At 47.4% G+C, this 17,386-nt stretch overlaps 1 protein-coding gene across 4 annotated transcripts in view; it reads left to right on the plus strand.

Moving 5' to 3' along the window:
* Positions 1-17,386, plus strand: part of COPS7B (COP9 signalosome subunit 7B) — a 31,585-nt gene that overhangs the window by 3,732 nt on the left and 10,467 nt on the right. For 2 of the 4 annotated variants that reach the window (XM_060193773.1, XM_007519486.3), the window contains exons 2-3: positions 9,608-9,789; positions 14,116-14,191. In XM_060193773.1, coding sequence (XP_060049756.1) covers positions 9,608-9,789; positions 14,116-14,191 — 258 coding nt within the window. Of the gene's footprint in view, positions 1-7,452; positions 7,605-7,719; positions 7,742-9,607; positions 9,790-14,115; positions 14,192-17,386 lie in introns of those variants that run through there. The other 2 variants (XM_016186871.2, XM_060193774.1) reach the window with 2 other exon arrangements.

Genomic DNA, 17,386 nt, shown 5'->3' on the forward strand with positions numbered 1-17,386 from the left:
TGAATGGTTTGTCCACTGTGCCACCTCCAAGACCACTATTTTTTTTTCTGAAATAAAGATTTATTTATTTATTTACAAGAGAGAGGATGAGAACCAGACCACATGATGGCACATGTGATGATAGAGATTGAACCTAGAACCTCATGCTTGAGAGTTCAACACTTGGCCCACTCTACTGCTTCCTGGGATATATATATATATCCTCCAGGGTTATTTCTTGGGCTGGTGCTTGCACTGTTAATCAATCCACTGCCCCTGTGACCATTTTTTTGAGTTTTTGGATAGGACAGAGAGAAATTGAAAGGGGAGGGAGATAGAAAGGAAAAGAGACAGACACCTGCAGACCTGCTTCACTGCTTGTGAATTGAGCTCACCCCTTCAGGTGGGGAGCCGGGGGCTTGAACCTGGATCTTTGCGAGGTTCCTTGTGCTTTGTACTATGTGTGTTTAACCGAGTGCACCGCTGCCTGGCCCACAACCCCACATTTCTTTATTAGATAGTTTGTCTTACTGATTAATTGTTGTTTCTCTTTTTTACCAGAGCACTGCTCAGCTCTTATGATGGTATTGGGGATTGAACCTGGGACTTTGGAGCCTCAGGCATGAGTCTCTTTGCATAACCAATATGCTGTTTTCCCCAAACTTTTTTTTTCTTTTAGATGTTTAAAATTAATTAACATGAAAGAGAAAGACAGAGAAAAGAGAAAGTCAAGCATCACTTTGGCAGGGACTGAACCAGACTGTCCTTCATACAAACTCAATGTTCTCTGTACTCCTTATAGTCTGGGGAGGGAGTCTGTGTGTGATATGTGCTTTCCAAGTCTACTATTTGTCTTTTTTAATATTTATCTTTATTTATTATTGGATAGAGACAGGGAGAAATTGAGAGAGGAGGGGAAGATAGGTAAAGAAACAGAGAGACGACGCCTGCAGCCCTGCTTCACCACTTATGAAGCTTTCCCCCTGCAAGTGGGGATCAGGGGCTTGAACCTGGGACCTTGTGCACTGTAAAGTGTGCACTTAACCTGGCCCCCGTTTGTCTTTTCACTTTCTTTCTTATGTCTTTTGATAGACAGAAATTCTTTTTCTTTCTTGTCTTTCTTTCTCTTTTCTTTTTCTTTTCTGACACCAGGGTTATCGCTGGGGCTTAGTGTTGGCACTACGAATCCACTGCTCCCAGTGGCATTTTTTTTTCTTTTCTCTTCTCTTCTTTTCTTTTTTTGATAGGACAGAGAGAAACTGTGAGAGAAAGACAGACACTTGCTGACCTGCTTCATCCCTTGCAAAGCATCCCCACCTGGGTCCTTGCACCTAGCACTATGTGCACTTAATTGGGTGTGCCACCACCCGGCCACCCATAAACAGAAATTCTTAATCTTAATGGACTACAGTAGTTGAGTTGTTTCATTTATTTATTCATTACTTTTTTAAAAGGTAGAGACAAGGAGACAGAGAGGCAGAGAGAGAGAGGGAGAGGGAGAGGGAGAGGGACAGAGAGAGAGAGACTGATTATAGCACCGAAACTTCTGTCAGTTTGATGGAGCTGGCCTTGAACCTAGGCTGTGCACCTGGCAAAACAGCACTGTGTCCAAATGAGCCATTTCACTGGCTCAGTTAAGTTTTTTTTAATTCTTAATTTTTTTATTTATGCAGCGGTAAGAAATGAATTCAGCCCCCTATGCATACCTGATACTGCTGAGCAGCTTTCCTGGCCCACTGTCATATTCTTAATATATTTCTAGCTAGAGAGAGGAAAAGAGGGAGAGACAGACAACGAGGAGAAACACTACAGCCCTGCTCCACCATCCCTGGGACTCCTCCAGCCCCTTGCTGCTCACTGGATTCCCTTAGTATTCCTGGACCTCATGCCCAGGGAGGCCTGTGCTCTGTTGAGAGAACTTTGTTCTGCCTTCTAGGTTTGTTGCTGCCATCATATTAGTGTTTTTTTTTTTTTTTTTTTGCACCGAGTTTATGACATCTTTGCTGACAGGAATGGCAGGATTTTAACAGGCGCTGAGAAAAGGCGAGTAAATTTATTCATGGGGCATGGTGGTGGGAAAGGGAGGTGGAAGTTGTGCTGGCCTGGGGCTGGGGGCTGGAAGTGGGGGTGAGAGCCAGAGGCATTGTGGGAAGGCCGGGACTGAGCCTGGACTCTGGACATCAATTCTGGAGCACGCAAAGGCGCGGCTGGAGTGTTTATGAACTCCAGCAGGATATAGTTGTCTTCCTTCTGCCACCAAATTTGCCCCTCCTCCACTGCAGCCCCCCTCACAACCACCTGCTCTCCCCCCACGGCTGGAACCCGGGGCCATTCTTCCCTTGCCCCACTGTCAGAGTGCTTCACCACTCATGAAGCTTTTCTCCTGCAGGTAGGAACCTGGGTCCTTGTACACTGTAATGTGTGCGCTTAACCAGGTGCGCAAATGCCTGACCTCACAGGCCCCGTTTTCCTTTCCTTCCCTTCTCTTCCCTTCCCTTCCCTTCCCTTCCCTTCCCTTCCCTTCCCTTCCCTTCCCTTCCCTTCCCTCTCCTTTCCCTCTCCTTTCCTTTCTTTTTCTTTCAAAAATATTTTATTTCTTTATTGGACAGAGACAAAAACCCAAAGGGAAAAGGGAGAGAGGCACCTGCAGCATTGCTTTACTGCTTATGAAGCTTTTCTCCTGCCAGTGGGGGGGTTGAACCTGGGTTCTTGCACATTGTAACATGCATTTAACTGGGTTGCACCACCACCTGACCCTCCATTTTTCAAATTCTATATTAAAGAGATAGGGAGAGGCCCCAGGAGGTAGGTAGCTAGGTGGATAAAGTGACAGGCTCTCAAGTCTGAGACCCTGACTTTGAATCTTAGTATCACATGTGCCAAAATGATGCTCTAATTCTATTATATATATATATATATATATATATATATAATATTTATTTATTTATTTTCACTTTTGTTGCCCTTGTTATTTTATTGTTGTAGTTATTATTGTTGTTCTTGATGTCGTTGTTGGATAGGACCGAGAAAATGGAGTGAGAAGGGAAAGACAGAGAGGGAGCGAAGGACAGACACCTGCAGACCTGCTTCACCACCTGTGAAACGACTCCACTGCAGGTGGGGGTGGGGGGCTCAAATCGGGATCCTTACGCGGGTCCTTGCGCTTGGCGCCACCTGCGCTTAACCCACTGAGCTACTTAGGCCCGACTCCCGCTATATATATATATATATATATATATACATATATATATATATAAAATATTTATTTCCTATTGTTGCCTTTGTTGTTTTATTGTTATAGCTATTATTGTTGTTATTGATGTCATTGTTGTTAGATAGGACAGAGAGAAATGGGGAGAGGAGGGGAAGACAGAGAGGGGGAGAGAAAGACACCTGTAGACCTGCCTCACCGCCTGTGAAGCGACTCCTCTGCAGATGGGGAGCCGGGGGCTCAAACCGGGATCTTTATGCTGGTCCTTGTGCTTTGTGCCACATGTGCTTAACCCGCTGCGCTACTGCCCGACTCCAGCTCTAGTTATTTCTTTAAAAAAATTTTTTTTTAATTTATCTATTTCATAGAGACAGAGAGAAATCAAGAGGGATGGGAAGACAGAGGGAGAGAGAGAGAGAGAGAGAGAGAGAGAGAGACCTGCAGCACTGCTTTTCTGTTTGCACAGCTTTTCCCCTGCAGGTGGTGATGGGGGCTTGAACCTGGCTCCCTGCACTTTGAAACACATGTACTAAACCAGATACGCCACTGCCCAGCCCCTCTTTTGCTTTTTAATTTTAAGTTTTTTATTGTCACCCAGGATTACTGTTGGTGCTTAGTCCCGGCACTGTAAATCTACCTTCTGGTCCTGCTGGCCATTTTTCCTTAAAAAAAAAAAATATATATATATATATATACACAGATAGGATTTAAGAGGGGAGAAATAGAAAATGAGGGAGAGAAACAGAGATGCAGTTCTGTTTCACCACTCAAGAAGCTTCTCCCCCTGAAGGTGGGGGTGGGGGTGGGGAGTGGGGGTGGGAGATTTGAACCCGGGTCCTCAAGAATGGTAATGTGTGTACTTAACCAGGCATGCCATCATCTGACCCTCTTTAGTTCTCTTTCTTATAAACAAACAAACACGTATTTTAAAGGTAGAAATAAAGTAGAGGGAGTTGGGTGGTCGCGCAGCGGGTTAAGCTCACGTGGCACGAACTGCAAGGACCCGCATAAGGATCCCGGTTTGAGCCCCCGGCTCCCCACCTGCAAGGGAGTCGCTTCACAGGCGGTGAAGCAGGTCTGCAGGTGTCTGTCTTTCTCTCCCCCTCTCTGTCTTCCCCTCCTCTCTCCATTTCTCTCTGTCCTATCCAACAATGACGACACCAATAACAATAACCACAACGATAAAAAACAAGGGCAACAAAAGGAAAAATAAATAAGTAAATAGAAAAAAGTTAAAAAATAACTTTTTAAAGAAGAGAAATCAAGTAGAGATTAGAGAGAGACAGTAAAGCACCGCTCCACTGTTCATGGAACCCCTAAGTGCTATCCAGGGTGCTCCCAGGTGGTTCCAGGCTTGAACCCAGGGCCTGAGGCATGGTCAAATGTTTGGGCTCAATATAGTTTCTCCTCATTTTAATTTATTTCTTCTCGGGTATTTAGCACCTTTTCTTTTTAAAAAAATTTTTAATATTTATTCATTTATTTATTTCCTTTTGTTGCACTTGTTGTTTAGCACCTTTTCATATGTGCCAACTGACCCACCTCCAGGACCTTAGTATCATTATTCTAAAATGACAACTGGGGTGGGGGTAAATAGCATAATGGTTAGGCAAAGACAACTAGTCATACAATTTAAATACCTTCTGTAGCTCTGAAGTGCCCTTTGATAGAATAGAGATTTAAGTTAATCTGGTTTACACCCTTTGGCTTTGCTCCTTGGGTCTTCGTGGCCCCACTAGGGCCTCATTTCCTGCAGAAACCTGTCTTCTCCCCTCTCCCCCAGGCACCCTCAGAGATCCTTATCTGTAGCCTGAGGAGACCTGTGACCACCAGATGTCCAAGCCAGGCAGGTGTGGGTGTGTATTGTGGGTAAGGGTATGAGCTCTTTCAACTAGGAGTTGTTTTTTTTTTAAAAGGAAAATTCCTCTATTTATTTTATGAGAAAGGGAGAAAGACTATATGATGCTGGGAAATGAACCCTGCACTCTGGTGCTGAGCCACTTCCTCACCCTCCCAGGTAGGAACTTTGTTGTACTTAGCTTTTTACTGGCTAAGGTGCCCGGCATGTCATTTCCATGACCCCTGATGACCCTAACACCAGGTTCCAACCATTGCTTCTTTTCTTCTTCCTGCATTCTCCTATTCCCCTTTAGCTTGTTCATTCCTACTCTTTCTTTAAAATTCATCCCATTGCTTCTTTTCTGCTTCTCTCTATTCTCCACTGTGCAAGCTTTGGTAGTTGCTTCTGCCTGTCCCCTCCTTTGTCTGGAAGATTGTACTTCTTTCCACAAGTGCCAGAATGATCCTTTGGCTCTTTCTCATTCTGTTTTCTTTCCTTGCTTCTTTCCTTGCTCCCCAAACATCATTGCTTTCAGAGCACTTGGAAGGTCACTGGAGAGCACTTAGCACCAAGAACCTTGTCTTATCTTTATATAGACATCTAGAACAGTATAAGTCAAATAATTTTAAAAAATTGATGGGGGAGATTAATGGTTTATAGTAAATAAATAGTAAATACAGTTATTGGCACATGTGTAACATTTCTCAGTTTTCTGCAAAACCCTCTGGCCCCCACACCTAGGTCCTCCCCCATCGTTATGCACCAGTAAGCACTGCCCCCTGCCTCAGTTCTTTACTTTGGTGCAATACACCAAACCCAGCCCAAGTTCTGCTTTGTATTTCCCCTTCTTTCCAAATAATTTTTTTTAAATGAATGGGTTGGAGGGTCAGAGAGATAGATAGCTCAATGGGCAGGGTGTGTATGTTGCCATGTGCGTGGCCCAAGTTGGAGCCTTGGCACTCCACAAGGGGTGGTGCCAAGGAATGGGAAGTATCTCTGGTGCTGTGGTGTCTTTCCCTCTGCCTATCTCACTCTGGATTTTTCTCTCTCTCTCTGAATGAAAAAGATGGCCTGGGTGGTCTGGAAGGTGGAGTAATGAATTAAGCACTGGACTCTCAAGCCTGAGGTCCTGAGTTCGATAGCCAGCAGCACATGTACCAGAGTGATGTCTGGTTCTTTCTCTCCTCTTATCTTTTTCATTAATTAATAACACCTTATAAAAAAACAAAGTGAAAAAGTCTAACATACTTAAAAAAAAAAAAAAGAAGATGGCCTGGGAGCAGTGGAATTGTGTGCACTCCAGGCTCCATCCTCTCAAACATAGCAAGAAAGGGTCTGCCAGGTGCCTTTGCTCCTCTGCTGTCTGGTTTCTGCAAATGCGGCTCCTGGTCCTTGGGACTTGGGTCTGCTATGCACGTTGTGGCCACAGCCCATCTCTTGCCTTTTCTTTTCTTTTCTTTTCTTTTCTTTTCTTTTTTTAAATATATATTTATTCCCTTTTGTTGCCCTTGTTGTTTTATTGTTGTTGATATTGATGTCATCGTTGGATAGGACAGAGAGAAATGGAGAGAGGAGGGGAAGACAGAGAGGGGGAGAGAAAGACAGACACCTGCAGACCTGCTTCACTGCCTGTGAAGCGATTCCCCTGCAGGTGGGGAGCCGGGGGCTCGAACCGGGATTCTTTGCGCTTAACCCAGTGCGCTACCGCCCGACTCCTTTTCTCTTCTCTTCTCTCTTTTCTTTTCCTTTCTTTTCTTTTCTTTTTTCTTTTCTTCCTTTCCTTTCCTTTTTTTCTTTCTCCCTTCCTCCCTACCTTTCGCCTCCTTTCTCATTCATTCATTCATTCATTCATTCATTCATTCATTCATTGTGTGTGTGTGTGTGTGTGTGTGTGTGTGTGTGTGTGTGTTTTTGACCAGAGCACTGCTCATCTCTGGCTGATGGTGGTGCTGGGGATTGAATCTGGGACTCAGAGCCTCAGGCAGGAGGGTGTCTTTGCAGAACCATGATGCTGTCTCCCCTGCATCTCTGGCTTTTTCTAGCACAGCCGCTGACTAGGCGTCAGGGACTCAGCCTTTGGCCGCAGAAGGGCTGGTTGTCTCCCGGCTTCTGGGGTCCGGCTGACTCCCCAGAAGCTCAGCTCGAGGACTGTTGCAGCCAAAGGGCGTTTGCGGGGAGCCCGGGAGACAGGGGCAGCTCTGGTCCCGCTGAGAAGGGGTGTCTTCTGTCGCCACCGGGAGGCAGAGGGGTGGGCATGAGGCCTTGGACGGCGGTGGTGATGGTTTGGGCCTGGGTGTCTTCTCCTCAGGCCTGCCTCCCCGCCCGCCGCGTCCTGACCGGCCTGGACCCCTCGCCCCCGACCGGCTGGAGGTGGGAGGCGCCAGAGGGGGGAACCTCGAGTGGGCGGAACTCGAACGCTGTTGCGGGAGTTCCGGGGGGGGAGCGGCAAGGGAGCCGGGTTGGCGGACGTAGAAAAGCGCCGGACGCCGACCGATCATGGACGCTTGACAACCTGCAGGCGGGCGCCGGGAGGCCGAGGCAGCGAGCGAGAGCAGCTAGAGGCCACCGACACAGGTAGGGGTCGGCCGGAAGTGGGGGCAGAGCTCGGGGCCCCGGCGCGCCTGCCTCCGTTCTCAGGGCTCTGCCCGCCGCCCGCGAAGCCCGCGACCACCGCGCCCCGCCCCCGCCCCGCGGTTCTGCGCCCGTACCGGGTTCGGCACCCCGCCCCGCACCCCCATCTCATCCCCGCACGCCTATGCGAGCCCTGTACCCGACCCCGCACCCTGATCCCGACCCCGCACCCTGATCCCGACCCCGCCCCTGATCTCCACCCCGCCCCTGATCTCCACCCCGCACCCCATCACAGCCCCGCACTCCAATCTCAGCCCCGCGTTCGTTTCTCCGAGAGTCTCCCGCACCCTTCCCTCCACCCGCGGCCACGGCTGCTGAGTGTTTATTGATTTGCTTGTTTGTCTATTTTTTTTTTTTTTGGAGGAACTGAAGTTTCTCTCCATTCCTCTCTCTCTTTTAAAAAATATTTGTTTATTCATGAGACAGATAGGAGAGAGAAAGAACCAGAAATCACTCTGGTACATGTGCTGCCGGGGTCGAACTCAGGACCTTTCTCCCCTGTGCCACCCCCCGACCACCCTCTCCATTTCTCTGTCGCCGCCCTGCGCCTTCTCTGCGCGGGGAGCCCCCCAAACTCTTCTGGCCTCTGTTTCCCACTAGACCTTCTTAGCTCAGCCCCTCCAAGTGGCATTTGCTTCTCTGAGCCTCTACCAGACAGTCTTCTCTCACACCAGGATGTCCATCTTTGAATTGCACTCTATTCTTTCCTTTTTAACAAGTTTATTTTGTTTGCTCTATATGAGATGGAGGGTGAGAGAGACAGGGGCCAGACACTGCTCTGATAGTTACAAACCCAGAGCCTTAGGCCTGCATCCTCTGCGCTTTGCCGGCTGTTTCCCTTCCCCCTTTCTAAAGACATCCTTTTCTTTTTAAAAATTTATTATTTCAGATTAATTATTTTGGCAGGACAGAGAGAGAAGGAAGGGGGGAAACAGAAAGGGAGAGAGACAGAGACATCTGCAGCCCTGCTTCACTACTGGTGGAACTTTCCTTCTGCAGGTGGGGAGCCCGGTCCTTGCAGGACAACCATGTCTGGGCTCCACCAGGAGTGCCACCGCCCATTCCTTCCCTTTTCTGTTCCTCCTCTCTTTCTGCCCCCCCCCCCATGTGTCATTATGGGGGGGGCAGTCTTCCTTGTACAGGACTGCCATACACTAGTGCTGTGAGGGGCCCTTCTGGACCTAATGCCTCCAGGATGGCACTTCTGCCCCCTCAGAGCTTTTCTCTGTCACACTGAGTTCTTTGTGCGGCTACCTATGTGGTAGGTGAGAAATGTCCTCTGTCAGGAGGCCCTCAGAGGCCAGCCTCTTAGTGGGTGTCTTGACTATTTCTGCTTAGCTTTCAAGTTGACCCTCCCCTTTTCTGTGCTTAAACAAGGACGTTGGTTAAGTGAGTTGTTTTTGTCTGGGTTCGGTGTCTTTTCTTTATGCGTATCTGGCTGTAGGTAGGATTCTGATGCCACACTAGAAGCCGGGAGCCACTGCTTCTACTCACACTTCCCCAGTTAGGTTTAAGGGCCCCGTGGTGCTGCTTTTGCAAGAGGGCCCAGGGGCTGAAGGAGCTTGTGTTTCAAACTTGAGGATAAGGGCAAAATCTCTTTAACTTAAGATTGAATACCACCCACCTTACAAAGCGGCCATTGCCTCTGGAGTCAGAAACTACTTTTCTCCTACCCAAGTACTGGGTTGTCGGAAAAGTCACGAGTATTTTTCTGTGCAGAAAGGCCTCCCGACTTTCCTGACAACCCAGTGCTAACCAGGCCCAGCCCTGCTTAGCTCCCATGGCCGGGAGAGACTGGTCCATCTAGGGTGGTGTGGTTGCCTGTAAGTGGGCTGGTTTCTTCTCCTGTCATGTCAAACTCAAAGATTCTGATGTCTAGTACAGCTTTAATTAAGAGTAGACTTTGCAAACGAGGAAGAAGAATGACCCAGACCCTTTTCTTCTAGAGCGACCTCAAGGCCAGAGAATGGCAGGTGAACAGAAGCCCTCGAGCAACCTCCTGGAACAGTTCATCTTACTGGCCAAAGGGACTAGCGGCGCAGCACTCACTGCTCTCATCAGCCAAGTCCTGGAGGCTCCCGGGGTGTATGTCTTTGGAGAACTGCTGGAGCTGGCTAATGTGCAGGAGGTAAGAGCAGCTTCCAGACAAGCTCTCTGTTGTCTTTACTCCAAGCCTCCTGTGATTCTCCAGGCTCCCAAGGAATTTCTCTGCTGAACCCTCATGGACCAGTGAGGGACCTGCTGGTGAAGGAGGGACATTGTTGGGTTGAGGGAGATGAGTCAGTATTTGTGTTTGAATGTGGATAAAATGAGATTGGGTTGCTAATAATTGGAAAGGTGGGGGGAAAATCCATTGGGGCTAGATAAGTCAGAAAAGTCAAGTATAAGCACAGATATGCTTAACAAAGGTAATTCTCTTGGGGAGAAAAAATCTCCAGTGCAGATATAAACAAGGAAGATTGGTCAAGCATATGTAGCATTACTTGGAAATACAGGATGGGTAGGAATAAGGAATACGCAGTCCCAGGGGGTGGGCAGTAGCAGATTGGGCTAAATGCACATAGTACAAAGCACAAGGACCTGAGTAAGGATCCCGGTTTGAGCCCTCGGCTCCCCACCTGCAGGTGGGGGGTTGCATCACAAGCAGGTCTGCACATGTCTGTCTTTCTCTCCCCTTCACTGTCTTTCCCTTCACTCTCATTTTCTCTCTGTCCTATCCAACCACAAGAGCAGCAGCAGCAACAATAACAGAAACAACAACAGTGGAAAAAAGATGGCTACCAGGAACAGTGGATTCATAGTGCAGGCACCAAGCCCCAGCGATAACCCTAGAGGCAAAAAAAAAAAAATTAATTAGGGGGCTGGGCCGTAGTGCAATGGGTTAAGCGCACATGGTGCAAAGTGCAAGGACTGGCTTAAGGATCCGGGTTCAAGCCCCTGGCTCCCCACCTGCAGGGTTAGGCTCTCTTCACAGGTAGTGAAGCAGGTCTGCAGGTGTCTGTCTTTCTCTCCCTCTCTGTCTTCTCCTCCTCTAGATTTCTCTCTGTCCTATCCAACAACAATGACAGCAGTAACAATAATAATAATAACAACAACAACAACAATAAACAACAAGGGCAACAAAAGGGAAAAGGTGTCCTCCAGGAGCAGTGGATTCATAGTGCCAGCGCCAAGCCCCAGCAGTAACCCTGGTGGCAGTAAATAAAGTTTAAAAAAGAACTGCACCCATAACTTCAGGTCATTGAAAGGCACATAGCTTATCCCACTGACCTAAACCACGATGGTCTTTCTGGCTATGATGTTTGTCCCCTCCTCTTAGCTAATCTTCACAGCTACAGGCATCCAAGCTTCTAAAGAAATCTAAAGATTTCCACAAATATTCTTTTTTTTAAAATTCTTTTTATTTTATTTATTATTGGATAGAGACAGAAATTGAGAGAGAAGGGGGAGATAGAAAGGAAGAGAGACAGAGAGACACCTGCAGACCTGCTTCACCACCTGTGAAGTGACTCCCCTGCAGGTGGGGAGTCGGAGGCTCGAACCAGGATCCTTATGCTGGTCCTTGCGCTTTGCGCTAATATATATATATATATAATATTTTTTAAATTAATTTATTATTGGATAGAGACAGACAGAAATTCAGAGGAAAGGGGGAGATAGAGAGGGAGAGAGACAGAGACACCTGCAGCCTTGCTTCACCACTCATGCAGCCTTCCCCCTGCAGATGGGGACCAGGGGATTGAACCTGGGTCCTTGTGCACTGTAATGTGTGCACTTAACCAGGTGCGCCACCACCTGGCCCCTTTCACAACTATTCTAACACAGTCTCATTCTTCTCCTTTTTGTTAGAGACAAAGAGGTAGAAGCAGAGAAGGAGAAATGACCACAGGGTGAAAGCTTCCTTCATCCGAGGGGGCCAGACTCAACATGGCAACGCAGGGCACCAACCACATGAACTATTTCACTGGCCCTGGTACCGTCCTTTTCCATGGGACAGCATATGAATCTACCACTCCTGGTGGCCTTTTTTTATTAGATAAGGACAGAGAGAAATTGAGATAAAGAGGGATAGAGAAAGAGACACACCTCCTACAACTGGGTCTTTGCACTTGATGCTATGTGCACTTAACCGGGTGCATCACCACCCAGCCCCCATGGGGTGTGGTTCTTGAAACATGTTTTTAGAAAGTGGTGACATTTGAGTGGGTTTGTTGGCGTCCACAGAATGCTACTGTGGTATTCTTGTTTCAGCATTTACTGAGTTGGTGCAGTGGAAGAGTGACAGTTACATGTAAAAGAAACGACCCGTCAAGATGGGTAACTAGCAGCAGAGCAGGAAAACATCCTGGATGTGTTAAAACTTATTCCTTAGCGAGATAACTGACCCTTGTTTTGGCACAAGTTGCTTTTAAGGGACTGAACTCTGCCCTCAGGGTGCAAGTCTAAGCCTCTTCCGCCACTGCCACTCCTTCGACTGCTCTTTGGGATTCTCTGGTGGTTTTCTGCCCTCAGCCAAGGAGGAACAAATAAGCTCACTGAAGCATTTTATTCGGGGCAATGGGATCCTAATTTTCTGTCCTAACCTGACTCTTACTGTCACAACTTCTTTTTGTTTATTTAATTTTTATTAGTGATTTACAAAATTACAAAATAACGGGTACAATTCCACATCTTTCCCACCACCAGAGTTTTTTGGCCCTATCCCCTCCATTGAAAACTGCAGAGATTTTCCCAAAGCCAGAGATATGGGCTATTGTTTCTAAAACTATCTATCTTTCCCATTTTTTCTAGGGTCTTGCCTTCTCTCCTCTCTCTCTCTCTCTCTCTCTCTCTCTCTCTCTCTATATATATATATATATATATATATATATATGCCTCCAGGGTTATTGCTGGGGCTCAGTGCCTGCATCATGAATCCACTGCTCCCAGAGGCTATTTTTCCCCCCTTTTGTTGCCCTTGTTGTTGTAGCCTTCCTGTGGTTATCATTGTTGTTGTTGATGTTGTTCTTTGTTGGATAGGACAGAGAGAAATCGAGATGGGAGAGGAAGACGGGGAGAGAAAGATAGACGCATGGGGAGCTGGGGGCTCGAATTGGGATCCTTATGCTGGTCCTTGCGCTTTGCACCATGTGCGCTTAACCCACTGCACTACTGCCCGACCCCCTTCTCTTCCATTTTTTAAGTCACAGCTATGTGTATTACTGTTTCTGAATGTCCTTCCTTTTTTCCTCTTCCTTCTCTGGGTCCTGATGGAATTGTGTTTCAGAGCCCTCTGTTCATCTTCCTCCAATAGTTCTCCCTGTCTGGGAGTATGGATCAGAATTCTTTTGGGGGTGCAAAAGGTAGGATATCTGGCTTCTGTAATTGCTTCTTTGCTGGAATTGGATGTTAGCAGGTTGATCCATACCCCCAACCTGTTTCTATCTTTCCCTAGTGGTTTGGGCTTTGGAGAGGTGAGCTTCTAGGACACATTGGTGAGGTCGACTGCCCCTGGAGTCCAGAATGAAATCATAGTAGCATCTGAAATGTAGTGTCTGAAAGGCAGTAAGTTATGAGGTAGGACAATATGTTTAATAAATAAGAACCAGAGAGTAGGCCTAGAGCAGGTGAGAATAGGGATTTTAGGGTGGTAAGAAGGTAGGAAGTCTATTTTAGGTATGTTCCTTGGGGCTCATGATTTTAGTGACTTGCCTGAGCTTGATAGTTAACATGGAGGTGGGCTAAAAATATTGTCAGGGAAGAAGTAGTCAGAGTTGAGAATAGGGCTAGAAAGCTGACTTAGGGCAGAGAGAAGTTCCCAAACTTGAAAATATTTAAGTACAGTTAACTGTTTACCACATCAGTTGTACCCAGGGCCCGTGTGTTCTCACATTTAGCTCTCACATTTAGGAGTGCTTATTCATATTTTACAACATTTATTTATTAACTTCTTTAGTTTTTTGATTGTTGCTGGAACTTTACCACCCTGGTCTGACTTTTTCAGAGGCAGAGGCAGAGGCAGAGAGGGAAAGGCACTACAGCAGTAAAGCTTCCCCCGCTGCTTTGGGGACTGCATTTGAACCTGAGTCTTGCGCACACAAAACAGTCACCTGGCCAGGTGAGCTGTCCCAACAGCCTCTTCTCTGTCTCCATCTTCTTTTTTGAATGTGGTGCCAGAGATAAACCCAGGGTATCATACATGCACACTGTCTGCCATACTTTTCTCTCTGTGTTTAGAGTGAGCCTGAGGGAGTGGAGAGCAGTGCTCCATTACCATGGAGTGTGGAGAGTCAAGTGTCCCTGAGGGAGAACGTTATACTTCGGCCTTAATAAACTTACTCATTTTTCACCAAGCAGAAAGTTGGAAGGGACCCCAGGCACAACAGACGAGACTGGAGTAGGGTACGTGACCACCACCCTCTGCCGTGGTGCTTCGCTGGTGGCTCACTGCACCGTCCCTTTCTCTCCCGCTCAGCTCGCAGAAGGAGCCAATGCCGCCTATTTGCAGCTGCTGAACCTGTTTGCATATGGGACATACCCAGACTACATAGGTGAGTTGGTGAAGTGCCTCTGAAGACTTTCTGTAACTGAGTCGCTGGGTGGCGATCGCCTCTGCCAAGGGAGGTCTGGGTCCAAGCCCGGGGGGGGGGGTGTTCTTGGTCTGACCCTTTCCAGTTCTTCTGTGGTCTGCTGGGCAGCTCCCGTGAAGACAGTTCTGTCCCACCTTTTGTTTCTCGGTGATTGAAATGGGAATTATACTTCTCTGTGTGTGCAGTCTTTGTTAATTTTAACTTAGAATTATTTATTTCTTTTTTCCCTTTGGTTGCCCTTTTTTTTTAAAATTGTTGCGGTTACTATTGTTGTCATTGATGTCGTTGTTGGATAGGACAGAGAAGTTGAGAGAAATGGAGAAGATGGGGAGAGAAAGATAGACACCTGCAGACCTGCTTCACCGCTTGTGAAGTGACCCCCCTGCAGGTGGAGAGCTGTTAGCTCGAACTGGGATCCTTATGCTGGTCCTTGCGCTTCCTGCCATGTGCACTTAACCCACTGCACTACTGCCTGGCCCCCTATTTATTTATTTATTGGAGGAGAGAAGCCAGGGCACTGCTCAGCTCTGGCCTATGCTGGTGCCGGGGATGGAGTCTTGATGAGATTCTCGGGCTGCTGTCTGTGGACCATCTGGGGGTGTTGTAAGCTGTCCGAAAATCCATTGTATACAGGAAGCGATGAAAGACCCAAATGGTTTCATTTCTATGTGGAATCTGGAGAACTGGTACACATGAACAACAAAAGTTAAACTAAAAGGCAAACCAGAGGCAAGCAGACTGTTTCTAAGAGTTGTGAGAACTCTGGCAGTGCTCTTTGGGAGGTGGGACTGTGGGGACACAGAACTTGGGTGCTGGCTGGCTGTGGTGTGGAACTCTACCCTTTGACCTTACAGTCTTGTCACCTACTGTAAACCACACATTAGAAAAATCCATTTCGGTTCGAACCCCGGCTCCCCACCTGCAGGGGAGTCGCTTCACAGGCGGTGAAGCAGGTCTGCAGGTGTCTATCTTTCTCTCCTCCTCTCTGTCTTCCCCTCCTCTCTCCATTTCTCTCTGTCCTATCCAACAACAACAACAATAATAACTACAACAATAAAACAACAAGGGCAACAAAAGGGAATAAATAAATAAAATATTTTTTTAAAAAATCCATTTGTGCAGCATTTCAAAGAATCTTGCATGTTCATTTCTTTGCCAGTGCGGTTCTGGGAGCAAACCCAGGTCTTCTTGCTTGCACAGCGCCAGTGCCAACGTTGGTCCTCCCCCAGCCCAGCTTGTTATTCTGTACTTCAGGGAAGGGTTGGGGGGAACCCAGCAGAGCACTGCCTCACCATCCAAGGAGTTCCCCCCAGCTTAACTCTTCTGCTGTCTACGGTGCTCCCTTGCAGAGCCGAGGGTGGGCTCAGGACCTCTGCATGGCTGACATGTACTCTGCTGTTGAGCCATCGCCTGGGCCTCACGTATTTTCAGTATTTCCAAGATGATAATCACTCTAGTGAAGAAAACTTGGGGGAAGGGATGCAAGACCGCTCGTAGTTTCGTTGTTGAACTGCTAGTGGTAGAACTGGACCGCCCCCTGCACTTGTGTGTCTGCTGTGTACGGTCAGTTAAATAGGCAGAGAATGACATGCCCTGTCCTTCTCACTTAGCTCATGGGCATTTATCCCCGTTTTAAGGCTTTGTAGACATTTTAAATATTCCAAAGTGTACTTAGCCCATTCTCTGTGCTAATTCTTTGGAGTTGAATTTAATTCACATCTTAAATATCTGGAGTGACTTTTATATCCAAGTGGTCACTTGCCTTCCACCCAAGCTATTTCTGTCTGGCTCCCCTGACTTTTTTATTAATTTACTTTTGGTCAAACTGGCTCCCCCTTTGTTAAGTGTTGTGATGAAGGCCTGGCAGTATCCCTTGCCTGCTCTTCTTCCTAGCTTTCTTCTTCTTCTTTTTTTTAAAAATTTTTTAAAAATTTATTTTAAAAAGGAGACATTAACAAAACCATAGGATAAGAGGGGTACAACTCCACACAATTCCCACCACCAGATCTCCATATCCCATCCCCTCCCCTGATAGCTTTCCTATTCTTTAACCCTCTGGGAGCATGGACCCAGGGTCATTGTGGGATACAGAACGTGGAAAGTCTGGCTTCTGTAATTGCTTCCCCGCTGAACATGGGTGTTGACTGGTCGATTCGTACTCCCAGCCTGCCTCTCTCCCTAGTAGGGTGGGGTTCTGGGGAAGCGGAGCTCTAGGACACATTGGTGGGTTTGTCTGTCCAGAGAAGTCTGGTCGGCATCATGCTAGGATCTGGAACCTGGTGGCTGAAAAGAGAGTTAACATACAAAGCCAAACAAATCGTTGAACAGTCATGGACCTAAAGGCTGGAATGGTGCAGATGACGTGTTCTCCCTTGCTTTCTGTGTCACTGATGAGTTATCTATTCCTTTTTCCCCAATCACAAGTCCTTTGACAAATAGGTAAGAGTTTTCTATCTCGGCTTCTTTATGTCTGAAGTTTGGAAAGTGAAGCAGTCTCTTACCTGCACTCTTTGGGCCAGCTATTTCAGAGTTTGGGATCCGGGGGACTTCAGAGGGAATGTGCTGCCCAGTCTTTGTATGGCTCATTCTCCTGGGGTGTGGTAGCACCTGTAGTCGGAACACAGCCAGATTCTGTAGCAGGATGCTGGAGTATTCACAGCAAGAGGGCTAAGGAACCTGCCTCAGTTCAGGCCAGAAATTGCCACCAAATGAGCTTCAGCACCAGGCATAAGAACGACAAAAAAATCAGTTGAGATTCACTTCCTTGGACGCTACGATATTGGACAAGCAACTAAAGACCTTTGGAGTCTCTAGTGATGTTGCTGTGAAGACTGGCTGGAGTGTGTGCATGGACGGGTCAGTGTCTGTGTGTCTGCACCGAGCAGGCTGGCCTTCTACACTCCTGCTTCTGCATTGCTGCCGGTCTTTTATATTTTAATGTGGCTCTTGGGAACACCCAGCCCAACCTGTATGTCCTGTGAGAGACAGAGGGAAAGGCACCAAAGAACTGCTGCCATCCATGGAGTTCGTTTTGATTTCCTTTCTCTTTTCTTTTTTCCTCCTCCTCTTCTTTCCTCTTCCTTTCTTTCTTTTCCCTCCCTTTCTCTGTGGTGCTCCCACATGGTGCTAGGATTCCACCCCAGGCTCCCGCTGTCT

Source organism: Erinaceus europaeus, chromosome 7 (genome assembly GCF_950295315.1).
Source record: "Erinaceus europaeus chromosome 7, mEriEur2.1, whole genome shotgun sequence".
In the NCBI taxonomy this organism is placed as follows: domain Eukaryota; kingdom Metazoa; phylum Chordata; class Mammalia; order Eulipotyphla; family Erinaceidae; genus Erinaceus; species Erinaceus europaeus.